The 27627-nt window shown below is 33.0% G+C and overlaps 2 protein-coding genes across 7 annotated transcripts in view; one reads left to right on the plus strand and one right to left on the minus strand.

Annotated features, from left to right (window-relative positions):
* The window catches only part of GTF2E2 (general transcription factor IIE subunit 2), a 110735-nt gene that overhangs the window by 43705 nt on the left and 39403 nt on the right, over positions 1 to 27627 (plus strand). For 5 of the 6 annotated variants that reach the window (XM_079140251.1, XM_079140249.1, XM_079140248.1 and 2 more), the window contains exons 2-4: positions 2381 to 2550; positions 11644 to 11706; positions 19596 to 19687. In XM_079140251.1, coding sequence (XP_078996377.1) covers positions 2385 to 2550; positions 11644 to 11706; positions 19596 to 19687 — 321 coding nt within the window. In that variant the 5' untranslated portion in view covers positions 2381 to 2384. The remainder of the gene's footprint in view (positions 1 to 2380; positions 2551 to 11643; positions 11707 to 19595; positions 19688 to 27627) is intronic. The other variant, XM_079140252.1, reaches the window with a different exon arrangement.
* Positions 4490 to 27627, minus strand: part of SMIM18 (small integral membrane protein 18) — a 78904-nt gene continuing 55766 nt past the window's right edge. Inside the window, exons 4-5 of the mRNA XM_079140273.1 lie at positions 16281 to 16440; positions 4490 to 9037 (exon numbers count right to left, since the gene is read on the minus strand). Coding sequence (XP_078996399.1) covers positions 8713 to 9037; positions 16281 to 16440 — 485 coding nt within the window. The 3' untranslated portion in view covers positions 4490 to 8712. The remainder of the gene's footprint in view (positions 9038 to 16280; positions 16441 to 27627) is intronic.

Consider the following 27627-nt stretch of genomic DNA (forward strand, 5'->3'; position numbering starts at 1 on the left):
ATCGTAAACATTTAGGTATTTATATAAACCGTATAGCCTTATTTAATCTGTCTTAAAGTCATTGGTAAAATCCTGTATTAGCGACCTGTCTTCATAAGGTGAAATAAATGTTTCCTGTGGGTTTACAAGCTGCTTTTTTCTTCCACCTTCTCACTTGCAAATTTAATTCTTGACCTCACACTTTTCTGAGTCCCAAAATTCTCTCTCAACTTCCTTACTCCAGTATCAATCATTTTATTTCTTATCAGATCCAACTCAATAATATGGGAATAACATTTGTATGGCTTTATTATTGAAAAAATAATTTTCACACATATTGTCTCACTTTGTTTTTACAGTTGAGCTTGATATGTATAGCATTAGTGTCCTTGTTTTACTTATGATGAAATTAAATTAGAGAGGTCTTGTGGATTACTTAGCCATATGGCTGTTAGGTTCATTGTCCAGTAACTTCACTCCTCACTTAACTGAAATTCACACTGATTATTCTTTATCAGTGTTTATATTTTTAATTTTAGCACCCTTATATTTTATTTATTTATTGTCTTTTTTAAAAAAATATTTTTCCAGTTGTCAATGGACCTTTATTTTATTTATTTATATGTGGTGCTGAGAATTGAACCCAGTGCCTCACACATGCTAGGCAAGTGCTCTAGCACTGAGCCACAACCCCAGCCCCTTATTCATTGTCTTTTTTATTTTTTTTTTAATTTTTAATTTTTTATTTTTTGAGTGCTGGGGATTGAACCCAGGGCCTTGTGCTTACAAGGCAAGCACTCTACCAACTGAACTATCTCCCCAGCCCCATTCATTGTCTTTTGAGCAAGGTGTTCAATGCTTTCACGTTTTTCATCTAAACTGCCTAAAGACAGGGATTTATTTTTCAGAACCTTTCAAAGCTTAAAGCACCACATAAATGGCAATTTACTTAGTAAAGTCTTTACTAAAGGCTTGTGGAACTAATAATAGGCTAGCACAATTTAAGGGTGTCTTCCATTTAGTGTTCATTTAATAAGTATTTATTGAGGTATTCTCTACTTAAATACTTTGAAAGTACAGGTAGAGCCACTTATGATTTTTTGACTTTATAATGGTGTAAAAGTGATACACATTCAGTAGAAACTGAACTTTGAATTTTAATCTTTTTCTGGGTCAGTGACGTGGTACTATATTCTCTCTTGATCTTGGGTAGCAGCATTTAACTTGCTTCTCCTGGCCAGCCATGATTTACAAGGTCAAACAACTATACTCCATAGTGGTCTGTGTTGCTAAGCTGTGTGTTCTGTAGGCTGGTGTACAAAATGCATTTTTAGCTTTTGTTTTCAATTTACCATAGTCTATTGGGATGTAATCCTAGGTCAAGGAGCACTTGTATGACAGTTTTTTTCCCCCTCCAACTTAACACCAGTCTAAACAGTGTCAAGTTCATTTACACAGATTGAGCTCTTCCTAGACCCTGTGCAGGAATATTTTTTAGTCTTGTTGACTGACTTGCAGCTTTGCTGGTTGCATAGAAATTGTAGAGTTTTAGAACTGAGGCAAGGGATGAAGAGATCATTTAGTTCCACTTTTCCTAATCAGAAATTTTCTTTAGACATTTCTACCAAATACTATTTTAGTTAATGATTGAGAGTTAACAGTTTTTCAAGTATTCCATTTCATTTATAAGCAGTTCTGATGGTTCTTATTTTTTGTTTTTGTTTTTGACAACAAACCTAAATTTACCTTAATTTATGCTCAGTAGTCCTGATGTTTTTAGAGCAATGTTGTCTAGTAGAAATATAATATGAGCTTACTCTTCTAGTAGTTACATTTTTTAAATTGTAAAATTGGTGAAATTAATTAAAAAAATATTTTTTTAGTTGTAGATGGACAGAGTACCTTTATTTATTTTTATGTGATGCTGAGGATTGAACCCAGTGCCTCACACATGTGAAGCAAGCACTCTACTACTGAGCTACAACCTCAGCCCTGTACTATTTAATCCAGCATGTCCAATGTATTATTAATTCAACATGTGATTAATGTAAAATGCCTCATTAGTAATTAAAAGCATTTTTTTTGTGTGTTAAATGTTTGAAATCTGGTATGTATTCTACATTTACAGTACATCTCAATTCTAACTAACCATACTTCAGAAGCTTAAAAGGTGCCATGTTGGACAACATAATTCTAGAGCTTTTGAGAATAATTCTGTTTTTTCTTCCTCTACTCCTTACTGCCTTGCCCAGTTTTTTGAGTGAATGAATATGGGAATAAATACAAATACTAGAGAACTAATAGCAGATCATTTTATTTGGGAAATATCTTGTTGAGATTTATGGATTTGGCATACAGGTTTGAGTGACTTGACGCACATAATTTATTTTTATCTTTGTAGCATTATGGATCCAAGCTTATTGAGAGAAAGGGAGCTATTCAAAAAACGAGCTCTTTCCACTCCTGTGGTGGAAAAACGTTCAGTGTCATCTGAATCGACATCATCATCATCGAAGAAGAAGAAAGCAAAGGTAGAACATGGAGGATCATCGGGCTCTAAACAAAATTCTGGTTAGTAAAATTGTTTAGGATCATTTGGTTTTTATTTTTTTAGGACACCATTTTAATGGCAAGTTCAACATTAATATTGATTTTTAAACATTTTGTAAACTATAAGGGATGGAATGATAAGAGAATTTAAGCCCTAAATAAGTTTATAGTGTTGTGTAGTTAAAATTTAGATTATCACTTTAAAAGAACAGCTTCACTACAGTTTAGTTTACATTACTGTACAGTTCATTCTTTTTAAGTGTACAGTTCAGATATATTACTCTCCAATTTTAGAACATTTCTGTCATCCCCCAAAAATTCAGTGTGCCCATTTGCAATATTATTCCTACCCCAGTCCCAGATAACTAATAATCTACTTTCCGTCTCTATATTTGCCTTTTCTGGACATTTCTATAAATGGAATTGTGTAATGTGAACTTTTATTTGTGACTTCTTTTATTTAGTATGCTTTTGAGATCATCCATGGTGTAGGATTATATCAGTACTTCATTCCGTTTTGTGGCTGCAGAGTATTCCATTGTATGGATAGATCATTATTTATTAATTGACATTTGGATTATTTCAATTTTTTGACTATTTTGAATAGAATTGCTACGAACATCATGTATAAGTCTTTATGTAGGCATGTTTTTATTTCTCTTGGATAGAGAAATAGGAGTGGAATTTCTGGGTCATGTGGTAAATTTATGTTTAATTTTTCCCTCCACCTCTGGGGATTGAATCTGGGGGTAACCACTGAGCTACATCCTTATTTGTTTTTATTTTAAGACAGGGTCTCCATAAAATTTCCAGACTGGCCTTGAACTTGTGAGCCTCCTGCCTTAGGCTTCTGAGAAGCTGGGATTATAGGCCTGTGCCAAGGTGCCTGACTATATTTAACTTTTTATGAAATGATGGAAATGGCTATACCATTATATAATTTCACCAAAAGTATGAGGATCCTAGTTTTTCTCATCTGTTTCAGCATTTGTGATTCCTTATCTTTTTGATCACAGCCATTCCTAGTGGGTATGACGAGGTATCATTATAGTTTTAATATGTATTTCCCTAATGACCAGTAGTGTGAACATTGGACATTATTTCATGAGCTTTTTGACCAGATATGTAATTTCCTTGGTGAACTATCTATTCATATTTTTTTTGCCTATTAAAAAAAAAATGGGCTATTTGTCTTCCTGTTGATTTGGAATCATTCTTGATGTATTCTGGGTACAATTTCTTGATCTGAAATATACTATATACACATATATATATTTTTTTTAAATTGACAGACTAGTCTTTTTTTTAAATATTTTTTTAATTGTCAATCTTTTTTATTTTATTTGTGGTGCTGAGTATTGAACCCAGGGCCTCACCCGTGCCATGCAAGCACTCCACCACTGAACCACAACTTCAGCCCCTGAAATATATGATATTTGCAAGTATTTTCTCTCATCTGTGCTTATTTTCATTTTCTTAATAATGTCTTTTAACAAGCAAAACTTTTTTTAGGGGGGGATACCAGGGATTGGACCCAGGGACACTTAACCTTTGAGCCACATCCCTAGCCCTTTTTTATTTTTTATTTTGAGATAGGGTTATACTAAGTTGCTTTGGGCCATGCTAATTTGCTGAGGCTGGCTTTGAACTTGGGATCCTCCTGCCTTAGACTCACAAGTTGCTGGGATTACAGGTATGCACCACCATGCCTAGTCAATAAAACTATTTATTTTTTTGGTACTGGGAATTGAACCCACAGATGCTTTTCCACTGAGCTACATCCCCAAACACCCCCTCCCCCCACACACTTATTTTTTAGTTTTTTTTTTTTTTAATATTTTTATTAGTTATTGATGAAACTTTATTTTATTTTTTTATTTACATGTGGTGCTGAGAATTGAACCTATTACCTCACACGTTAGGCAAGTGTTCCGCCACTGAGCCACAACCCCAGCCCCTATTTTTAGTTGTTGATGAACTTTTATTTATTTATTTAAATGTGGTGCTGAAAATCAAACGCAGTGCCTCACACTGCTAGGTAAGTGCTCTATTACTGAGCCACAACCCCAGCCCATCCCCAGTCCTTTTTAAATTTTCTTTCGAGACAGGGTCTTGTGAGGTTTCCCAGGTTGACCTTGAACTTGTTATTGTTTTGCCTTAGCCTCCCAAGTAACAGAATTATAGGTGTGTGCCCTCAGATCTACCTTAAAGTTCTTAATTTTTTTTTTTTTTTTTTTTTTTTTGTTGCAGTGAGGGGGTTATACCCAGGACCTTGTGCTTGCAAGGCAAGCATTCTACCAACTGAGCTATGTCCTCAGCCCAAGTTTTTAATTTTGATAGCTCTCCCTGATTGTATATTTTCTTCTAAGAGTTTTATAGTTTTAGTTCTTTGACTTTGGTGTGTAGTGTTTGAGTTACTTTTGTGTATGACTTAACATAAGCACCTAAATTCAAAGTGAATTTGGTGAATTCAAAGATTAGGTTCTTATGTTAAACCATACACAAAAATCAACTTGATCCATGTACAAACAGAGAAACAACATGTATCCCATTTGTTTACAATAAAAAAAAAGGCAAAAAAAAAAAAAAATCAACTCAAACTTACAGACCTAAGTATAAGAGCTAAAATTATAGTTCAGTTGTCTGTTCAAGAAGATCAGTGCCATTTCTTAAACAGACTATTTTTTAACCCCATTTGAATTGCATTGGCCCTTATGTTGCTTATTGACTGACTGTAGATGAGGTATTTTATTTTTGGAGTCTGTTTGATTTCATTGACTTATATGCCTTTTCTTATGCCAGGACCACACTTTCTTGGTAGTTGTAGTGTTGTGGTTTAAGTTTTGAGATTAAGAAGTGTAAATCCATGGACTATTATGTCGCTCAGTGGTAGAATACTTGCCTACCATGTGCCAGGCCCTGGATTCAATCCCTAGCACCACCAAAATATAAAACAGAAAAAGTATTAGTCCTTCAGCTTTGCGGGATAATTGCCACCTTAAAAACATATAGTTTTCCAGTTAATGAACATCTATCTCTTTCTATTTATTTACATTTTAAATTTCTTTCAATAATGTTTTGAGTTTTTAATGTATATTAGTTTCACATTTTTTTTAAAACTATCTTCTTTTTTTAAATATTTCTTTTAGTTGTTGATGGACCCTTATTTTCTTCATTTCTTTATATATGGTGCTGAGAATCGAACTTAGTGCCTCATAAGCGCTCTACCACTGAACCACAATTTCAGCCCTTTCACACTTGTTAAGTTTATTCCCAGGTGTTTTACTCTTTTTATCAAATTTTATTTTAATGTATTGTGAGTGGAATTGTTTTCTTTAATTTGATATTTTTGATTGTTCATTACTAGTATGTAGAACTACAGTACATTTTGTACATTGTTCTTGTATGCTGTAACATTGCTGAATTCATTTTTTGTTTCTAGTAGGTTTTTATGTGAATTCTTTAGGATGATCTACATCAAAATTATGCTCTCTGTGAATAAAACCAGTTTCATTTCTTCCCTTCCAATATAGATGCCTTTTCCTTGCCTGTTTGGTTTGGCTGGTATGATGTTGACTAAAAGTAGTGACAGTTGATTGCCTTTGCCATCTTTCTAATCTTAGGAGCAATGTATTTAGTCCTTTGCCATTATGCAGGTTTTTGTAGATAGCCTTTATTTGGTTGAAGAAGTTCCCTGCTCTTTCTAGTTTGTTGAGAGTTTCTATTTGTAAATGGGTTTTGATGTTGTCACATGCTTTTTCTATATCAAATGAGATGATTGTGTTCTCTTTTATTCCATTAATATATATCAATTGATATTCAGTTGCCAAATCAGCCTTGCATTCCTGGAATAAATCCTACTTGGTCACGTTATATAATCCTTTATATTGTTGCAGTGTTCAGTTTGCTGGTATTTTGTCCAGGATTTTGGCATTTCTATTCATGAGGGATATGGTCAGTACTTTTGTTTTCTCGTGATGCCTAACAGGGTAATTTTGGTCTTCAATAATGATTTGTGCAGTGTTCCTCTTGTTTTTTTGAAAGACTTTGTGAAGGTTTATTATTATTTCTTTAAACATCTGGGTGAATACTCTAGTGTGATAATTTGGGCCTGAGCTTTCCTTTGTGTTATACCTTCTTCTTATATATTGGTCTGTTCACATTTCTTCTACTTCTTGAGTTAATTTTGGTACTTTGTGTCTTTTCAGGTCTATCCATTTCATCATCTGTATTATCTGGAGTTTTTCAAAGTGTTCTCTTAAAATCCTTTTGATTTCTCTAGGCTCTGTGGACTTCTATTTTTATTTTTTTTGATACCAGGTATTGAACCCATGGGTGCTTAATCACTGAGCCACATACCCAGCCCTTTTTATTTTTAGTTTGAAACAGGGTCTCACTAATTTAGGGCCTTGATAAATTGCTAAGGCTGGCTTCGAGCTTGTGATCCTCCTGCCTTAGCCTCCTGAGCTACTGGGATTACAGGTGTGTGCCAACATGCCTGGCTCTCACATTACTCCTTTTTTTTTTTTTTTTTTGAGTTGTAGATGGATACAATACCTTTATTTATTTTTATGTGGTGCTGAGAATTGAACCCAGTGCCACATGTGTGCTAGGCCCTATCACTAAGCTACAACCCCAGCCCTCACATTACTCCTAATATATCATCTATTATAATTTTTCCATATTGGTTTTCAGACTTTCTTCATATGGGTAAAAACTTAAAGTAGCATCTATAATTGTATTGAAAGTTTTATATTCTGAATTTAGTTTTTCACTTTATATACCAAATATTTTTCTTTTTTTTTTAAATTTTTTTTAGTTGTTGATAGACCTTTATTTTATTCATTTATTTACATGTGAAAGAGGTGCTGAGAATTGAATCCAGTGCCTTACTTACACATGGTAGGCAACCACTGAGCCACAACCCCAGCCCATCAGTGAGCTTTTAATAATCTGTTAAGTTGATGTGCCATACGTAGTTAAAGGCTTATTTGTTTTCAGATTTTTGTTATTCTGAATAGTGCTATCACAAACCCTTTTTTCAGGAGTGTTTTACCACTGAACTACATCCCTTGTCCTTTTAATTTCATTTAAAAATTTTGAGACAGGGTCTCGTTGGGTTTCTGAGGGTCTTGGTAACTTGCTGAGGCTGATCTTGAACTTGGAATTCTCCTGCCTCGGCCTTTCCAGTTGCTGTAATTGCAGGCTTTTAAACTAATTTCTCAGGATAAATATCCAGGAGTGTCATTTCTGGCCTAAGGGCAGTGTAGTAGTTAACAGTATGTGTTGTTTGCTCATGGGTAATAGCAAAACAGATTAAGATCGTAAAATATATTATCTGTACAGGTCTTGAAATTTCAAGAAATAAAGCTGTTGTGTTTCTTAATAGGTGTTAGGTGGTTTTTAATATTAGTCTTCTGACTGTAATTAAATTCTTATTTTCACTTTTTTGTAGTCTTTTTTTTTGTGTGTAAGTATGAATATGAGAGGTAAAAAGAAAGAACAAACGTTAGTACAATTTAAGGGGTATGATGTTAAGTTTTAGTTTGAAGATCGACTGGGCCTTTTCTAGAACATGTATCTTATCAAATAGCCAGTCAGTTTTGTGAGACTTTTATGCACGTACTTGAGGCCCTTCTGATTATTTTGAGACTTTTTACTACATAAAACTCAAGTCATTTTAAAACATGTTGTCCTCAATAAATGAATAATATTGCTTTTTAATAATCAAGAACTTTATGTATAAGTGGAAGAATTTTATTTTCGATGTAGAAATACATCTTAAATAGCATATTTGCTACCCCAACACTATTTTTTAGTCTACAAGAATTGTTTTCAGTATTAATTAGTTTAGCATCATTAGCGTTGCTTTGTTTTCCAGTTTAACCTTTGCTCCTTAGTGTTGAATTCTAGAATTTTTAAAAAAATTCTAGAAATAATTTATTTTTTGATGTATCACATTAAATAGATTGGTAAATTCACATGTATGCAGTTTTACTGTATATTTAATGAAAGGAATACATAGACAAAAAAAGTGCATATTTCACTTGTTTTTCACTTCTAGGAATCTTTTACCCAAAGTCAGAGTCAGTTTTATAGTAACAGTTGACCTCAGGAAATTTTCTTTAATCTTGGGAGAGGCTGAAAGCTGCTTTTAAAGGTTTTGTTCACCTTCTGTAGGAGCTAGACCACTTCAGTATCTCGTTTTCTGATGTTTTCCATCATGCTTCTAAGAGGGTTAGGTTCACTTTTCAAGTCTTTCACAGTTTTGTTTTTTACACAGCAGCAGCAGTCAAGCACTTCATAAAGGAAAGCCAACACCACTAAAGATACCACAGTAAATATAAATAAAAGCAGAATGACAAAGCAGGCAGTATTCCAATTATCATGGAACGGGTAAATTTTTTGAACTTGAAAACCAAGATACTGATAAACAGAGGTGGTAGTTTCGTTCCAGTGACTGGAAGCCATTCTTAGAGATTCCACTTCTTGTATTTTTCTTTTGAATCTATAAAAAGGTAGAAAATGAATATAGGTAACCAAACTACAGATTTGTTCATTCAAATCTCAGTACCAAGATTTCTTAGTAAATTAGATAGGCAACATGTGTCTTTCTTAGTGTCTAACAGATTTAATTACCGAATTGTATTTTTGAGTACTTTATGCCAAATATGTAAGCCACACTCCTTTTTAATGCATATCATTCATTAAATAGATATTTACATTTAAGATTCATTTACAGAAAATAAATGCTAATATGGGGAAACAATGCAGATGACTTCGTTTAAACTTGACTAAATCACTTATCAGTGAGCGATTACTGATTTAAAAATTTTGGAGTTTTAAGGTCGTGTTCTTCATACTGCCCTTGGAAAAGCTTTGTCATTGCCTGTATGGATTCTTATCTTGATTCAGTGTTTCTGTCTTCTATTTCCACTCCTTTAAACTTTAATGATAGGTGTTTTGAATCAGGAAAGAATAGCCGAATGAAAAATAGTAGAAAAAGAAAAGGCCAAATAATGACAGTTTTCAGAATGAGGATAAAATAAAATTTTAGGGTAAGTTGCCTGTGAAGAGACCTTAATCTTGGTATTGTTTGTTATATAGATTATAGTGTTAGGTGTTTTGTATGTCTAAATGATCCATGAACACTACTAATATTAAAAAATACAAATTCAGCCCTTTCCAGGGTATCTGCTATTAGATTACTATTCCATTTCACAAAGTAAGCTAGTGAGTTAAGTTTCATTTTTCTTGCATCATTTTGGTATTGACCACCACTTATTAGACTTATAGATATGCAAAGATTTAAAAATCTGATAGTTTGAAACTTATGAGGAGCTAAATGAATTTTTATTATCTTGATCTCTTAAAGATATATCTTTTAAGCTTATTTTAATTGTACCTATACACTAAGAAAATTTTGGAAATAAGAAAAAACAGTTGTTTCCTTAATTCATTTATTGCTATCACTTTGTATGCTTTTTCACTGTATACTTGCAAGCAAGCTTTACAACATCTTTACAACAAATGTTTATTACCCACCATTTACCAAATACTTTTCTGAATTCTGGAGGTATCTTGTGTTCATGTTTCACATGGGGAAAACTTCAAGGTAGTACAGAAGTTTGAGTGTAATGAATCCTCATGTGCCCATAACACATAAATTTATCAACTCTTGGTTCCTCTATACCTCTACCCACTTGATTCTACCCCATGGATTATGTTAAAGCAAATTCCAAACATTTAATCTAGAAATATTTCAGTGTTTATTTCTAAAAGATGAGGACTCTGCTTTTAAATTGAAGTACAATATTATTTTTGCATCTAAATCCCAAAGCCATAGCAATATAATTGTTTAAATTTTTCTTTTCTTTTCTTTCTTTTTTTTTGTAGTTGTAGATGGACACGATACCTTTATTATTTATATGTGGTGCTGAGGATCAAACCCAGGGCCTCATACATGCTAGGCCAGTGTTCTACCACTGAGCCACACCCCCATCCCTTGTATTTTATTTAGAGACAGGGTCTCACTGAGTTGCTCAGGCCTCACTAAAATTGCTGAGACTAAATTTGAACTCATGATCCTCCAGCCTCAACTTCCCTAGCTACTGGGATTACAGGTGTGGACCACTATGCCTGGCTTAAATTTTTTAAAAAATTTATATACATACATATATATGTGTGTGTGTGTGTGTGTGTGTGTGTGTGTGTGTGTATAATATATTTTTTTAGTTGTTGAGGGACATTTATTTATTTATTTATATGTGGTACTGAGAATTGAACCCAGTGCCTCACACATGCTAGGCAAGCACTCTACCACTGAGCTGCAACCCCAGCCATACATTTGTTTTCTTAATAGATAGAATTTTAAACCTTTGGGATTGAGAGACTAATATTTTCTAAAGTTTTGTTTTCTATCCTAAATCAGTTTTTCTTGGCAAATTGCTTTGCTTCATTGATTGGCGATGCTTCTTTCCTTTCTTCCTTCCTGTATTTTGAAGGTTAAATTGATGATTTGAGGGCAGAGTAAAGGCTTAAATGTGAGTTGTTGTTTTTTTTTTTTTTTCGTTTATGAATTCCTTCAGTTTTGGTTCTTAATGATCCTTCATCTTGAAGTAATGGGTTGTAATTGAATTAATTGCTTCTCCTAGTTCAGGGACATGCAGAAGTACATTGGCTGGGTATGGTGGCACACATCTGTAATTCCAGTGACTGAGGAGGCTGAGGAAGGAGGATCACAAGTTCAAATCCAGCCTCAGCAACTTAGGAAGGCCCTAAGCAACTTAGCGAGACCCTGTCTCAAAATAAAAAATAGAAAGGGCTGGGGATGTGGTTAAGTACCCCTGGGTTCAATCCCTGGTACCAAAAACAAAAATAAAAAAACTTTGTCAGGGGACTGTGGTTGTAGCTCAGTGATAAAGTGCTTGTCTAGCACAGGTGAGGCACTGGGTTCAATCCTCAGCACCACATAAAATAAATAAGAAATACAAAAAAAAAAAAAACATTGTCAGGAACTTAGGTATGTCACTTCCCATTACATTATAGTATTTTCAACGTCTGCACACCCAGCCTTTCAAAATTATCCCCTTATCATTTGACTTTTCTCTTCAGAACACATACTGATGGGAAAGCAAGTCTACTTCCTTGGACAACTTTGGGAAGCACCATTCAAATGTAATGCAGATGGCTTGAGAGTCTACCTATTTGTTGTTGCTGCCTCTGATTCTGATCACTATGCACAAAGTTATTCAAGTAACTCAAAGAAACTTACTTATATGGAGACAAAAATTAGGTCCTATTTAACCCAGCTCTCCTAATACAGTAAAGGCATGTGATGGTGCTTGGGCATGTGCATACACATCTTAAAAATGTCTGGCTTTTAATTGATCAAGTTATGTTATGTGCATGTATGAATATATCACAGTGAATCCCACTATTAAGTATAATTATAATGCACTAACAAGAATTTTTTAAAAAGTGTTTGGAGCTCCTTTAACATTTTTAGCATTGCTAAAATGCAGATATTCCTATGAGAGGTACCATACATTATGACAGTGAAGCTTTACTTCAGTGTAAATGTTTCATTTCTTTTTTGAAGAACCGAGGTGATAAAGAAGGAGAGGAAGAGTAAGACCTTGGGGAACCAGAAGGGAAGTGCTAGCTTGTGTGGGCGGGTAAAGAGTAGGAAGAAATGCCTAAGGATCTAGCTGATGGTTTTACCTGTGCTAACCTAAGACTCTCACTATCTCCAACATTTACGGAAATATCCTTAGACTTTTTGTTAAGACCTTTCCGATTGATCCCTTACTGAGATTTTTTTTTTTTTTCCCCCGGATGCTGAAGTTGAACCCAGAGCTTTGAACTTGCAAGGCAGGCTTACTACCACTGAGTAAATATCCAGCCCAATCTCTTTTTAAAATCTGGGAATTTGTTCTAAAAGATTTTCTTCTAAATCTGGCATTAGAAGTAACTGCAGAAGGAATAGTAATAGGGAGAGAAAAGAGAATAGAGAAGAGCAATTTCTACATAATGCTTCTCAAATTAATCTATTTATGAACTTACTTAAAAATGTTATTTCTCTGTTGATTTCAGACATCATTATAGCAATTTAAAATAAAAATTAAAAGCCTCATCCACAATTCTATCTCCTTAAGGTTAAAAAAAATGTTTTTTTCTTCTAGAAATTGGCTACATCAATCTGTAACTTGTACCTGGCTAAAATTAATCTGAAATTATTATGTTGTATTTTAATTTACAAGACAACCTTTTTTAGTTTTGACTTTAAAACTGGGAAGAAGTTGTAATAATGTAAGCTGCCATTTCAAAATGAAATTTTAGAATTATTATAGAGTTGGTGTAAAGAATCGCATATTGTTTATTTTTAAATTTATTTTTATTAAATTTATTTTTTTGTAGTTGTAGATGGACAGAATGCCTTTATTTTGTTTATTTTTATACAAAAATAAACAAAATAAAGGTGCTAAGGATTGAACCCAGTGCTTCACACGTGGTAGGCAAGTGCTCTGCAACTGGGCTGCAGTCCCAGCCCTATTCTGTTTGTTTTTGAGGAACAAGTGAATGGTTTTAAAGTTTTTTTTTTAAGGCTCTCTTGCCTCTAAAAAGTAAATAAAAAGAGTGGGAGAGGAAGGGAAGGAAAAGGGCCAGCAGGCAGGCAGAGACAAAACTAAATTCAATTATTTGAGGTTAACTTGTATCCATCCATGAACTCTTCTGGCTAAATAATATAGGATATCCATTCATTTGGATCATCCATAACTGCGTAGATATGGAATGGTTTTTTGGATATGTTAAGCTAAAAGAATAAAGTGCAGGACTGTGTGTATGGGAAAAAGGGAAAATAATATGTATTCTTAACTGTATCTGCACAAAAATTTTGTAGGGATTTAGAAGAAAATAGTGATTGTGGGAATGGGTGCAGACAAAAGAAGGGGCACAGGAATATGTGTGAGACTTCTCAGTTTTTACTTTGTTATATTCTTTTGATTTTGGAACCATTTGGATTTATTACTTGTTTAAACCAAAGCATGATCTATTTTAAAAGGAAAAAGAGAAGAGCATTATTCTTTGCCTTTGGAATACAGTACTATTCCTTGTCTGTATGTTATTTATCTATTTAATACAGCTATTGAGTTTTCTGTATTATTTTTAAAAATTAAAATTAGTAAACACTGTCATTTTGATTAGACTGTGTACTTTATTTGCACATAAAATGCGTATGATGGTTATGCTTGCAGTAATGACTTCAGGATAGCTATGTATGCCACCTCCATAGACATTTGTATGCTTTGCTGGAAATGTCTAAGCAGTTTAGGAAAGAGGGTATATATTGTCAGGCTTATGATGTAAATTGTGACAGTTTGCCACTTGAGTGTATTGATAGCTGATGAGCAGCTCAAAACATTCTTGCTGTAGTTAGCTTGTGGGTACATCTGAAAAAAAGTAAACTTCATGGTTTGGAGTAATTTTCCACTTTAAATTTAATGTGATATATTCTTTCAAAGCGTACAGGAGCACTAGTAATTTTTTGTGTTAAATTTAAGGTAAAGACTAAGTCTTACTTTGATGAATTAGACATGCAAAAATAAGCATACCATTAGGATTATTTTCTATTCTGAGACTATATATATATATATATATATATATATGTATATTTTTTTTTTTTTTTTTTTTTTTTTGTGGTACTGGGGATTGAACTCAGGGCCTTGCGCTTGCAAGGCAAGCACTCTACCAGCTGAGCTATCTCCCCAGCCCCGAGACTATATTTTTGAAACATGTAATTTATATCAAGCAAATGCTTAAATATGCCTTATAAAAAGCAAGATAAAATGGCAAAAAATTAAAACAATGTGTTGTGTTATTATTCTTATTTTTGGATTCTCCCCCTTTAAAATTGCATTGTAGAAATCAGGGAGTTTTAAATCGAATAACAAGTGTTTTAGTTACATTTTTTAGTTATGTTTGTTTTATGTTATTTTTGATGTACTCCTTCACTTGCTTTTCCTTTTATTTAAAAAGACCCAGAGGAATATTTATGAGGATAGGGCTTGAAACTGTTCTGGAACCTTGGGTTGCCAGATAAGAATAAAATTATGCTTTACCTTTTTTTAATTGTAAAAATCTCTTGACTTTTCGGGTGCTTGTAAACATATCACTTTAAAATAATGATGGGTTAATCGTAAGAGCCTTTAAATACAGAGCAACTCACCCAATTCAAGCTCTGAAACTCTCAGAGGTAAGCCATGCTGTTTTGTGAAACACTAATGAGTATCTGTACTAACTATGGATATATTACAAATAAAATGTAGGCTGTTGTGAGTGTTTGACTAATGTGGGGTGGTCAGAGTTCTGTTTACAATTTACCTGAAATATAAGTTGTAAGTTAACAGTTTTATTTGATAAAGTACATTAACTGTGTACATGAAACCTTTTTTTGGTTCCCATATTTTGTATCGGAAGCAGGAATGGTTTCTAGGTAATTTACCCCATTGTGCTGAACCTGGGGAGATCTTATATCTTGTTACAGCAACCTTAGCTTAGCAAGGGATACTCTACTCCTGCTAGCTGTGTGCTAAGAAATAGGAGGAGTAGAAATTGTGAAACAAACAAAAACCCCCACCAAAGATTAAATGAATTTAGCAGCAAGATAAAGGCAAGAAGTTGGATCTTTAGGTCAGTATGTATATTATATATAGCATGTTATCTAGAGTTTTAGCATCTATTATATAATGTTACTTTCATGCTTGAATACTATAAAATTAGATAATTGAGTAGTAGTTAATACAATTTTTAGTAAACAAACAATTTGTCTGAGCCATGAAAATAATCTTATTACCTAGAATCATCCTTCTTCCTTAATTAGTTCTTCTTAGGATGTATTTTTATTTTAAAGTTTAGTTTATCAAAAAGATTTACTTCATGTTTATTTTGAGGATCAGTTTAAGAATAACTTTATTATATTTAAATGCTGTGATAATTTTTTAAATGTGGCTTATAAAAAATGAAAGGCTATCTAAAAAGGGTTTAATTTAATAATATGACTATTTACAATGAGATAAATTTCACTTTGAGGATTTAATTAAAGTGTTAGGAAAATCTGAAACTCTGCATTACCTCTGGTTACAGTATAATACAGTTCACGTAATAATACCTTTTAAGATCTGAATTTTTTATATAAAATCACAATTGTGATAACTTAGCATTTTCTGCATCTGTATTTAAAGTCAAATGAAAATAATTTTGAACTGTTTTCTCATGTTTGTTAAAATTATAATAAACTTTCTCATGAGTAACTGCTTTTTACCAGCCAGAATAATTTGCACATGTAATCAGAAAGCTTTAATCCATGGTTTGCTTTTAGTCTAGATTTTTCTTTAAGAAAAATCCTTTGTTAAGACAGACCGAACTGCTGAAATGAAATTGCTCTAAGAAAATCAAATTAACAAATAACCAGTTAACATCAAATGCTTGTGGTTTACTGAAAGCCCGGATACAGATCAGGTTTGCACAAAATGTAATGAATTTTACATTAAGGCACAGATAGTAAGGGTACTTATCAAATAGCACAAGGCAGTCTTCATATTATAATCTAATTCTCCCAAGCAGTGGAATGAAAGCCTTGTTCTTTTTTGGGTCTTTAAAAGGAACAAAGCTTTCTGTTGATTTTCATGGTAAAATATGTACCATCATAAGGACATGGAGTACTAAATAAAAAGATCATATAAACCTACCTCTTGTCTGAAAGGATGCTGTGGAAGCGATGGAAGCGATGGTATCGTCTGTTTGTAATGCAGTTTAGAGCACAGCCAAGATGGAGCTGTTCTTCTATTGGTTGAACACAATGCAGCTGACAGTTTCCTCCTATGTTCATTTGCATTAAGTCCTGACACCCTGAAGAGTGAATCATTCATAAACGTGAATAGAGCCGTCTGCTGTATCACCTGTCACCACTCTCCTTTATTTTTTATCCTTAAGCTTAATTCCTTTATAGGAATTTGGGAGTTACTAACAAATTGGTGATTCCTTAGTGTTTATAAAATTTCACGTCCTTCGGTGACTGTTTCAGCACTAGGACTAGAAGATCATGTCGGGAGAGGTAGTAACCTAGGAAACAAGGGTCCAGTTTAACAAGCTTGATATTTCCTCCAGGAAGTGTGCATAACATCTTACAAATGAAAGTTTATGTTTTTCTCAATACTTGCTCTCTATATAAATCTTACCCTCTGTAAGGAATTATTTCTTTGCGCTTGGACTTAGGAGAAATTCTGAGGGAAACAGTAAATTTTTCAGCTCTTCAAGTTGTAAGCTCTTCAAGTTGTTTAGGTCGATATACATTTAAAAAGCAGTCTATGAAATTATTTACTTATGCCAGGGATTGAACCTGGGGGTGTTTAACCACTGAGCCACATCCCCAGTCCTTTTTTATATTTTATTTAGAGACAGGGTCTTGTTGAGTTGCTTAGGGCTTCTTTAAATTGCTGAGGCTGGCTTTGAACTCATAATCCTCCTGCCTCAGCCTCCCGAACTGCTGGGATTACATGCCAGCTATTTTTATTTTTCTCGTTATTACTTTTTGCAGTGCTGGGGATTGAACCCAGGCCTTTATACGTGCTAGATAAGTGCTCCATCACCAACCCTAGACTATGAAATTAATTCATTAATTTGTTTTTGGCACTGGGAACTGAACTCAGGAGTGCTTTAACCACTGGGCTACAAGCCCAGGCCCCCCCTTTTTTTTTTTTTTATAGTTTTTGTTCAAATTGGTTATATATGAATGCATTTATGCATTTTGATAAATCATACATAAGGGAATATAATTTCTCATTTTTCTGATTGTACATGTTACGTGTTGTAGGATCACATCGGTCCGGCACAGCCCTTTTTATTTTTTATTTTGAGATAGGGTCTTGATGAGTTGCTGAAACTGAACTCAAACTTGTTGTCCTCCTGCCTCAGCCTCCCAAATTGTCGAAAGTACAGGCTTGCCCAGTGAAATTTAAATAACATCATCATCTCCGGTTGTCTGTTCAGAGATAGAATATTTAAAATCATGGTGTATTATTTAGAGTTTTATCTAAATTTACAGTCAAGATTTTTGACTAAGGGAGTGGTTGTTAAAACAGCAACGGACTAGGTAAATCCTTGCTATGTAGAATTGTTTTTTAGAATCATAGATAAATCAGTACATTCGTTTCTGGGGCCATAAAGGGGGACATGGAAATACCTTATTACATTTATACTTTCATTCAACAAATAGTTAATGAGTACTGACTGTGGTTGGCATTTAAAGGCTGGAGACCCCATGGTAAACAAAACTGTATGTAGTTCATTATTATCCCTTTTAATGCTATTTGTCCTTAACACATTGTCATCTCTTTTTCGTAGTGTTCCCAGTTCATTGTTTATACAGTATTGTAGAATAAAGTTTTTATAGTATTTTTGGTAAGTTAAAACCTGAAACATGGAATATGCATTTATGAGTTTCTGTGCTCTGGCAGAATAGCCAGTTTCGTACAGAATAATTTGTGTAAAGTCTAGTTAAGTCTTACACAAGGCAATATCATAGGAGTCACAACTGGATTTGAATCTATACTCTTACTACCGTCAATTTTCTTATGTTTCAAAGAGGAAAATAATACTTAAAAAGAATTTTTAGACGGGATTAAATGTGAAAATCACTTAGGAAGGTGTTTGACATGTAATAAGTGTTAAATAAATCTTAGTTACTATTATTACAAAATGTGTCATGAACACCTTGGGAAAACAAATCAGTATAATACTTCCTAATTGAAATATGACTGTAAGAGAATAATTATAAGGCATTCTTAATATTATTATTTTTGGATACATAGTAGACTTCAGTGGACCAATTATTTGTCAAAATTGTAACAGTTATTTTGAGGGAAAATTGCATATGAAATTTCATTTTAGTCTCTAAAAAGCTTATCAATAAAGACTTCACTAAGTAACCTCAGAAGAATATTATGTTGCCATCTAGAAGCTGCTCTTTTGGATCTCTGACAAAGGTTATATTTGACTTGTGGTTTTTCTAATGCATACTTTTGGGGATTGAACTCACGGGCACTCAACCACTGAGCCACATCCTAAACCCTATTTTGTTTTTATTTAGAGACAGGGTCCCATTGAGTTGCTTAGTGCCTCGCTTTTGCTGAGGCTGGCTTTGAAGTCACTGTTTGGTTTAAATGATTATTACCATGCCAGGAACTGGTTCCCTCCTTCACTTATATTTAACCTTTTTGTAGATCAGCCACATGGAAACTTTATAATATCTGATCTGATGCATTGCTAATAGGAAGTGTTCTACTGAAATGTTTTTCTAATACTAATGATGAATGTATACATATTTATATATTCCAAATACTATATATATTTAGGTATTTTAATATGTACATAAAATATACATGTTTTGTGGTTCCTGTGACAAGTGGAATGCATTTGTGATGCAATGATGGCATTAGGGTTTCTGCCTATAAGTATGCAAAAAGTGATAGGTGTACTAAAACAAATTCTTTGAGAAACCTTTAGGAGAGGTGAGAGACAGGGAATCTACTCATTTTATCTGTTAAAAAAGCCATATGAATTAGATTATAGTTCTTAATGTCTTCTCTTATCTAATTATTGGGAGAGGAAGTGATCAAATTTAAGGTAAGAGTGAGGTAAAGATACATAAAAGAACTGTATTTTGAACCTAATGGTGGAACCCTTAGCTGGCATGTGTGAAGCGGCCATGGGTTCAATCTTTAGCTTAACCACCTCACCCTAACCACATGCAGTGTTTCTTTTTTTTCTCCACATGAAGTGTTTTAATACTTTTAAGTTATTTATACTTTGTTTCTACACTTAGTGAGAAAATTGATAGTTTAATATAATGCAAAAAAAAGTTTATTTTCACCAAAATTTTACAGTGTAGAATTTATTAGAAGAAAAAGCAAATATTTTACCATATTGAAAATCATCTTGGCTGCTTAAAAGTTACAATAACATAATTTGAAAATGTTATAATTGTTTTTGAATTTCTTTTCCAGATCATAGCAATGGATCGTTTAACTTGAAAGCTCTCTCAGGAAGCTCTGGATATAAGTTTGGTGTTCTTGCTAAGATTGTGAATTACATGAAAGTAAGTACTTTAGTCAGATAACAAAAATTCTATTTAACTTTTTGGCCAAAGAATAGGATTGGAGATTGGGATTTTCAGAAGTTAAATTTGTATAAATGTTATAACTTATTAAATTATACACTTTCAGTATGTGTAATTTATTGTGTGCCACAATAAAACTGTAAAAAATATTTAATGTTTCCAGCCTTTTACACTATATTAAATTGACAGTGCAGTAATTCACATAAATATATTTAATTTTTATTATATCAAGTACACTAATTTAAGCCCACCATTTCACATAAAAAGAGTATGCCCAGGCAGTAGATACATCACTTCTTAATTAGTCAGTAACTGCTGGCAAAGCCAGTGGGAGGATGTGAATGTTTTTTCAAGATAATATATCCATTGAAGTAAAAACTAACATAGTTCAGGCAGATGGCAGTGATGAACTCTTTACATCTTAGGGGAGCAAATTAGAGAATTACTGAGGGTCTTAAGAAAATATTGACTCTCAAAGAATTAGAGTTCAATGTTTAGAAGATTTAGTAGTTTTTGAACTTTAACTTTGAAGATAGGTTTTGACTTTGCTGAAGACTTTTAATCTTTTTAAAATTTTTTTTTGTTGATGGACCTTTATTTTATTCATTTATTTATATGAGGTGTTGAGAATTGAACCTAGTGCCTCACACATGTGAGGCTAGTGCTCTACCACTGAGCCACAACCTCCCGACTTTGAATCTTAATTTCATTTATTAAAGTGAAATTCCACTTAGAACTAAAATGAGTGATTTCTAATTTGCCTCCCTGTACCAGACTCTTACTCCCATTCATTTACTAGTTGCAGCTCTTCAAAAAGTCAGAGAAAGTGCTATATTTGTTATTATTTTAATCTCATCCATCTATTGTATAAAATATAAATCAATTTTTAACAATGCTAAGGCTTTTTTTTTTTTTATTTAATAATTTTAGAGACCTGGTGTCTGGTTATGTCTGAATTCTGTGGTTTGTATTTGACAGAAAGTAGAAGTATGTTAGTTTATAATTTCTCAGAACTAAATAGGGGAATATTCAGGAAAAAAAATGCATTTCCAGTCTTTAGAGGGAGATTGTTAACTGGTCATGTTTTTGCTACTCTGTTAACAGTCTTCATTTATCTAGATGACTTAGTTATACCTTTTGAGAATAGTAATCCTCAAATTTTTTGTGTGTTCCCTAAAACAGTTTTGAAAAATCGTTCACCCCTTTCCACATACTTAAATTAATAACTATAGTAATTTAACAGAAGTCTAAATAGTGATATTATTTAACGAAAAGTTTAAATAGCAAACAGAAATATGGAATTTCTGCTGGGTGTGGTGGCGCATGCCTATAATCCCAGTGACTTGGGAGGCTGAAGCAGGAGGATTGTAAATTTAAAGCCAGGCTCAGCAACTTAGCAAGACCCTGTCTCATTTAGAGAAAAGGGAGTCCCTGGGTTCAATCCTTGGTACTTAAAAAAAAAAAAAGGAATTTCTGGCATGTTGTAATACTTCAATGAGGTATATTACTCTTTTAAATTTATCTGAGTATATCATTATTAATTTAAAAATATAAAAATAATCTTCCTTAATGGTTGGAAATTTTAATTATTTTTCTTTGAACTTGTATGTCACTTCTGTTCTTGAATTTTATCCTAATGTTGTATATTATTATGCTTAAAATCTTTTATTGATCATCTCTCCAACTGACACAATGACGTGTAAATAAATTGGAATTTACAATGTTTTCCTGTTATCACAAGTTTCTAAGTGTTAAAAATGTTTGTGTTTTATTAGTACACAGCTCTTTAGAATAATATAACATTAAAATTTTGATTAAATTTCACTGTATATAACAAATCATGAAATGATTGAAGTGTATCTTCTCTTTCTCCAACAGTTCTTGTATCTGGATATGTATATTATTTATTTATAGAATGAAATAGAATTTGGCACCAGATCTGTTGCTATTTTTGAGATTTTGTAGGGTTAAGTGCTGAGAAATAAATGTTTATATAAATATAAAGTTAATTCTACTGGAAGTTTTGTGATAATGTTCCAAGTTGAATGCCAAAAATCACTTAGTGATTTATCATAAAGTATATCCATCAGTGGACAGACAGTTCTGTTAAGTTCTCCTTCAGTTTCATTGAAAGGCAAATAGTGGAAACCATCATTACCAGGTCTTTTAACAGTTTAATTTCTTAGCTTGCAGGAAGTATATTAGAAAGGCAGGGTCTGGTGGTATAGTTCAGTGGTAAAGCTCTTTCCTTTTATGTTTAAGGTCCTGGGTTCCATTTCCAGTACTGCAAATGAAACAAAAACCTAGAACAGGCTTTATTAAGACTTATCAAATGCGGGTTTCATCTTTCCCCTTACAGATAGCTTTTTTAACTTGACGTACTCAGAAGCAATGGAGAAAATGAAAACATTAATTTCAGTAACCTTTGCCTGTGCAAATTTTGAATACTCTTTTATTATGTGTTTAAATAGATTTTTGTCAGAAGCTTCTGAATGAAAGTTTAACTTATTCATTTTATGGAAAGTATCTCCTGGTTAACAAAGCTAGTTTCCATTGTTAAACTAACCATCCATATCTACCTTGCTTTGTATGATAAAATGTCTTGTATATTTAAGTTCACTTAAATAGTTAATACAGGACTGGGGTATGATTCAGTGGTAGAGTGCTTGTCTCACGTGAGTGAGGCAATGGGTGAGTTTGATTCTCAGCACCATGTATAAATAAATGAATAAAATAAAGGTCCATCAGCAACAAAAAAAAATATTTAAAAATATTTAAAAAATAGTTAATGCACATTTTGGATAATATAAAATCACTGAGAAATAAATTATGGAATGCATATTAAAAGATGTTATTAAAGTAGTTGAGATGAAAATCATGGATCAATTAGAGCTAACATCCATTTTTTTTTTAATATTTTTAGATGTTGCTAGACCTTTATTTTATTTATATGTGGTGCTGAGAATTGAACCCAGTGCCTCACACATGCCAGGCAAGCTCTCTATCACTGAGCCACGACCCCAGCCCTAACATCTATTTTTATAATTTAAAAGCAGTATATTGCTTATCATGTCATACTGCAGCATTATAAATGTAATAATGAAATATTTATGAAGCAAGGAACGTGATGAAAGATGTTATTCCTTTTTAATGTGTTTGCTTCTTCTGGTCTGTCTCTCTTTTCTTTTTTTTTTTTTTTTGGTACCAGGGACGCCTACCAATTGAGCCACGTCCCTAACCCTTTTTTTATATTTTATTTAGAGACAGGATCTCACTGAGTTGCTTAGGGCCTTGTTAAGTTGCTGAGGCTGGCTTTGAACTTATGATCCTCCTGCCTCAGATTCCTGATTCACTGCGATTACAGGTATGCACCACCGTGTTCAACTAACATCTTCTGGTCTCTGATGCTCAGCTCTTAGATATAAATAAAAGGAAATGATTCAGAAATAACTCCATACATTTTTATTTGAGATTATTAATGAAAGAGAAAGATACCTACTACGAACAGACTTAAAGCTAGTGTATAATTTATATTTTGTTAATAAACAGTATGATAGTAAACTATTTAAAAGATATAATGAAAATTGACAAATTAGAATAAAAATTTTACAGATAGGTATGATGGAGCATGGTGTAATCCCAGCAACTTGGGAGACTGAGGCAGGAGAATCTCAGATTTGAGACTAGCCTGACCAACTCAGTGAAGTCCTGTCTCAAAATAAAAAAATGAAAAGGACCGGGGATATAGCTTAGTAGTAGAGCAACTCTGGGTTTAATCCGTAGTACAGCAACAAAAAAGCACAATGTATATTCAGTCTAACATTGTTTGTAGTTTCATCTATGGGTTTTATGTAGCATGATTTGAATAATTTGGTAGTCCTAGAAAATATTTATTACATTTAAAGGAATCATCCTTATGATTGATACTGTTTTAACTCTTTAAATATGCTTTTTCTTTAAGCAGATATGTACTTAAGTATGCTTTTAGAATTGTTGGTAATTAGTTACATTTAAATTCTTGAAAAATATCTATTTTTATCATTGCATTTCTTATTACTCCTCTCTTTGCTTTGCTTTTATTAGGCTCCTCTCAGATCATTTATTGTGTTCTTGGAAAATACCAAGTGAACTTGCGGGTGTGGGGATAGAAGAGAAAAACTGTTTAAGGGAAACTGTCAGTTGTCTGCAAATTACATCAGAATTTAGAATGTCTCAGCTGAGGCCAAAATATGCTAATTTTAACTCTTAAAAAAATGTGAGACTGGAAAAGATAAGAAGCCCTAGATAGGGGTAATTTATGGCATCTTAGTTATCATTTCGAAGGCTTCCCCAAAACAGTTTTTTTTGACTTGTTCTTTTGTTTGGGTCCCTGGAGTTTGACATACCTTTATCCTAAATTCTGAGTGGAGGTGAACTGTATCTGTTTTATTTTTGACAAAGAGTGAAGGGCCTATGTTGAAAGGGAAAAGTTAACAGATGGAAGTTAATTTGTAAACTGATTCTTGCAAAGTTTTCAGCTATCCTTTATGTACTCTTTTTTGAAGATATGATAAAACCAAGAACTTAGAAAAAAAAGTAACAAAAAATGTTCCTCATAGTTTGTACATTTAACTTATAGAAGACATTTAATTGCTTAAGAACATTATATAGAAAACATAAGGGAGGTCATGGGGAACTGAGACAGATATAGGGGGATTTATAGAAAGAAGCGACAGTTTGGAGAAAATGCGTAACAGGAAAAGAAAGAAAAGTAAAGGCAGATACAAGAAGTTCAGATTCATAATACTTGAGAACATTTGGCACTGGGACAAACTGCCTAACACATCTCCAGAGCTCCAGAGATGATGATGATTATACCATAGCTTAGTAATTTACATAACAGTAATTGAGACATCAAAAAATTTAAATTATGTTCATTGGGCCTGTTTAGGAAGGTAGAAGAAGTTTGTAGTTCATTTTAGAAGGATTTTTATAGAAATAGTTCACATAAAAGGAATTTTATTGCTTAAAGGAGTAAGTCTTAAAAGTACTTCTTATCTTGAAAATTCTCTTAAGTTGGATTCATTTAAAAGACCTCGTCAAAAAATTTGATTAATTTGATTTAGTCTATCAGTGTTTCTCAAGAGTGTTGTTCTCCATCTGGCAACATGAACATCACTTTGGAACTTGTTAGAGATGCACATTTTTGGGACCCTTCCTATACCCACTGAATTTGAAACTGTGGGAGTGGGAGTGCACTTAGTAGTAGTCTCTAACAAGCCCTTTAGGTGATTGATGCAAGCTAAAGCTTGAGGACCACTAGCGTAGCTTCTATCTGAATTTATGCCAGCAGTTAGTTTTGAATTTAGAATTAAAAAAAAAAAAAAAGTGTAGAAATTAAATGACTGGTTCATAGGCACAAGTTTTGGTGACTAGTAGGGCTGTGTCAAGAACCTGGATTTATTTGCAGTTTTAAATAAAATATTTAAATTATATGCCAATATCTCTCATAAATATAGGTATAAAAGTCCTCAAGATAAGAACAAGTTGAATCTGATCCTTAATCCAATAGAGCAGCCTTTCTCAATCTTCTTACTGTGGAGGAGCCTTTAAAATAATTTTAAGTTTCAGAGAACCCTTGCAAAAAATTGTTATACCTCCTACTCATATGTGTTTATCCGTAAGTTATGGATACAAGTTCATAATAATCTTTCAAGTATAAATTGTTATTTTCCTTTGTATTTTGCTCAATTTATTAGCCTAGTGTTATATATACATGTGTATAAAATTATTTTTTGGTGACTCCTCCTCCCAAGAAAGGATATCAACTCTAGTGCAACTCTGTTGTATAGGTAGTTTTTTTTCCCCTCCACTTAATTTTTTTTCTTACCTTGTCAGAGTAGTTCAACTTATTTTCAGGTGAGCAGAAGACTTAGAGAAAGGATCCTTTATCCACACATTAGTTTGCATCAAAAAGCAGGGAAAATATTGTTTAATTTTGTTTTTGTGCCTCTTCAGGTGTTTGTCAGTAATGTTTGAGACTTGTTCATGTCCTTCCTTATTCTCAAGTAGAAGCAACATTATAAGATTTTGTCACATGATTTTCCCCAAAGATTCAGTTTTCCTTTGAAATTGAAAAACAGTCTTGTTATTGAAGTCAAAGCATTTTTTTTCTAAACTTGTTTAATTACTTCATGTTATGTTTTTTTAAAAATCTGCCAAGAGGGTTAGCTTCTGGGCTGGGGTTGTAGCTCAGTGGTAGAGCCCTTGCCTAGTGAGACACTGGGTTCGGTTTCTCAGCACCACATATAAATAAATAAATAAATAACAATAAAGGTCTATTGACAACTAAAAATAAAATTAAAAAAGGTGTTAGCTTCTGCAGTCATTCTTCATCTTCAGAGCACTCAGCAAAGAGTGGCCTACTATTTTCTTGAAAGTAATTCTGTATTTCACCTTTCAGCCTAAATTCCTATCAAGAAGTCTTCCTCTGCTAAGCCACTGGATTTCTATATGAAGTGGGAAATTGCTCATGTGCGCTGGTCTTTTGTTTAATAAAGCAGATTTTTTTTTAAATTTTAATAATATATGATCAGAGAGTTTTTAATAGTAACATACTTATTTCTGTTGGTATTTGGAAAGATAAAGTTACATATTAAACCCATGATTAAGCAGATCATTTTTTTTTTACCATAATTAAAGACATTTTCATTTTGTTTCAAAGGGTTTTTGATGTTATACCTCTCTAAAGAAAGCAGTGTTGGACTGGGGATATAGCTCAGTTGGTAGAATGCTTCTCGTATGCACAAGGCCCTGGTTTCAATCCCCAGCACCACAAAAAAAAAAAAAAAAAAAAAAAAAAAAAAAAGCAAGCAATGTCTTCTGACAATATCAGGATGTTCTTTTTATTCCCTTATGAGAGAGGCGAATCTTTGCCTTGAGCAAACTACTAAAATGCCATCTCAGTGTAAATGACAACACTGTTTCACCAAGATATCAAGATAGACTTTTTGTTTTCTGAAAGAAGATGCCACATTTAATATGTCCTGCTCCTTTGCTTGTTGGTGATATTCTTTGCTGCATGAAAAATTATTCTTGGAATTCACCATCACTTAAATTTTTTTTCAGAATTACTACCTGACATATTGGTGAAGTCTGTTGATTTGTCTATTTGAATAGACAAGCTGTCACTTCTGAGTTTATTAAACAAATCTCTTCTTCAGTATATTACAGGTCACTGTTTGAGAGTGAAACTTTTTTGATTTCTTATACTGTGCTGGGTGTTTTTTTTTCACTGTCATTTTATGTTCCAACATCTGTGTGATTCCTACCCCTTTCACTCTTATTCTGGGCAATAAGTTCTGCTACTACTACCATTCTTTCTGATCCTTTTCTCTGGATATGACATTTTTTGAGGTACTGGGGATCAAATCCAGTGCTCATCCATTGCAAGGCAAGTGCTTAACCACTGAATTATATCTATAGCCCTTAAAAACAACAATAGCAAAAAAAAAAAAAAAAAAAAAACACACAAAAGCTTTACTTTGTTTGAATTGAGATTCTTGTACTTATTTGACTTGTCTAGTGGGTGAGATTTATATTTATGTGTCTTTTCAATTTGACTGAAACTGTTTTATGTTGTTTGCATAGATGGTATGTGGTGGATTAAAACATGTTGGATTACAGCACATGTAAAACTCATCAATTAGTTCTTTTCATTGTAGTAGTAGGCTCTTGTTTTGTTTGTCTCACATTGATGGGTAAAATGGCTCAGAAGATTATAGTTCTTTATTACTAACCTTAGTAGAATTATTCATGAGCTTAGGTTTGGAATCTTTCCTTTACAAATCTCATCTTTAGAAATCATTACACTAGACTGTCAGACATGTTTATAAAATGCAAATGCTAATAAATTATAAAACTAAAGTGAAAAAACTGAA

Source organism: Sciurus vulgaris, assembly GCF_902686455.1.
Source record: "Sciurus vulgaris genome assembly, chromosome: 5".
In the NCBI taxonomy this organism is placed as follows: Eukaryota; Metazoa; Chordata; class Mammalia; order Rodentia; family Sciuridae; genus Sciurus; species Sciurus vulgaris.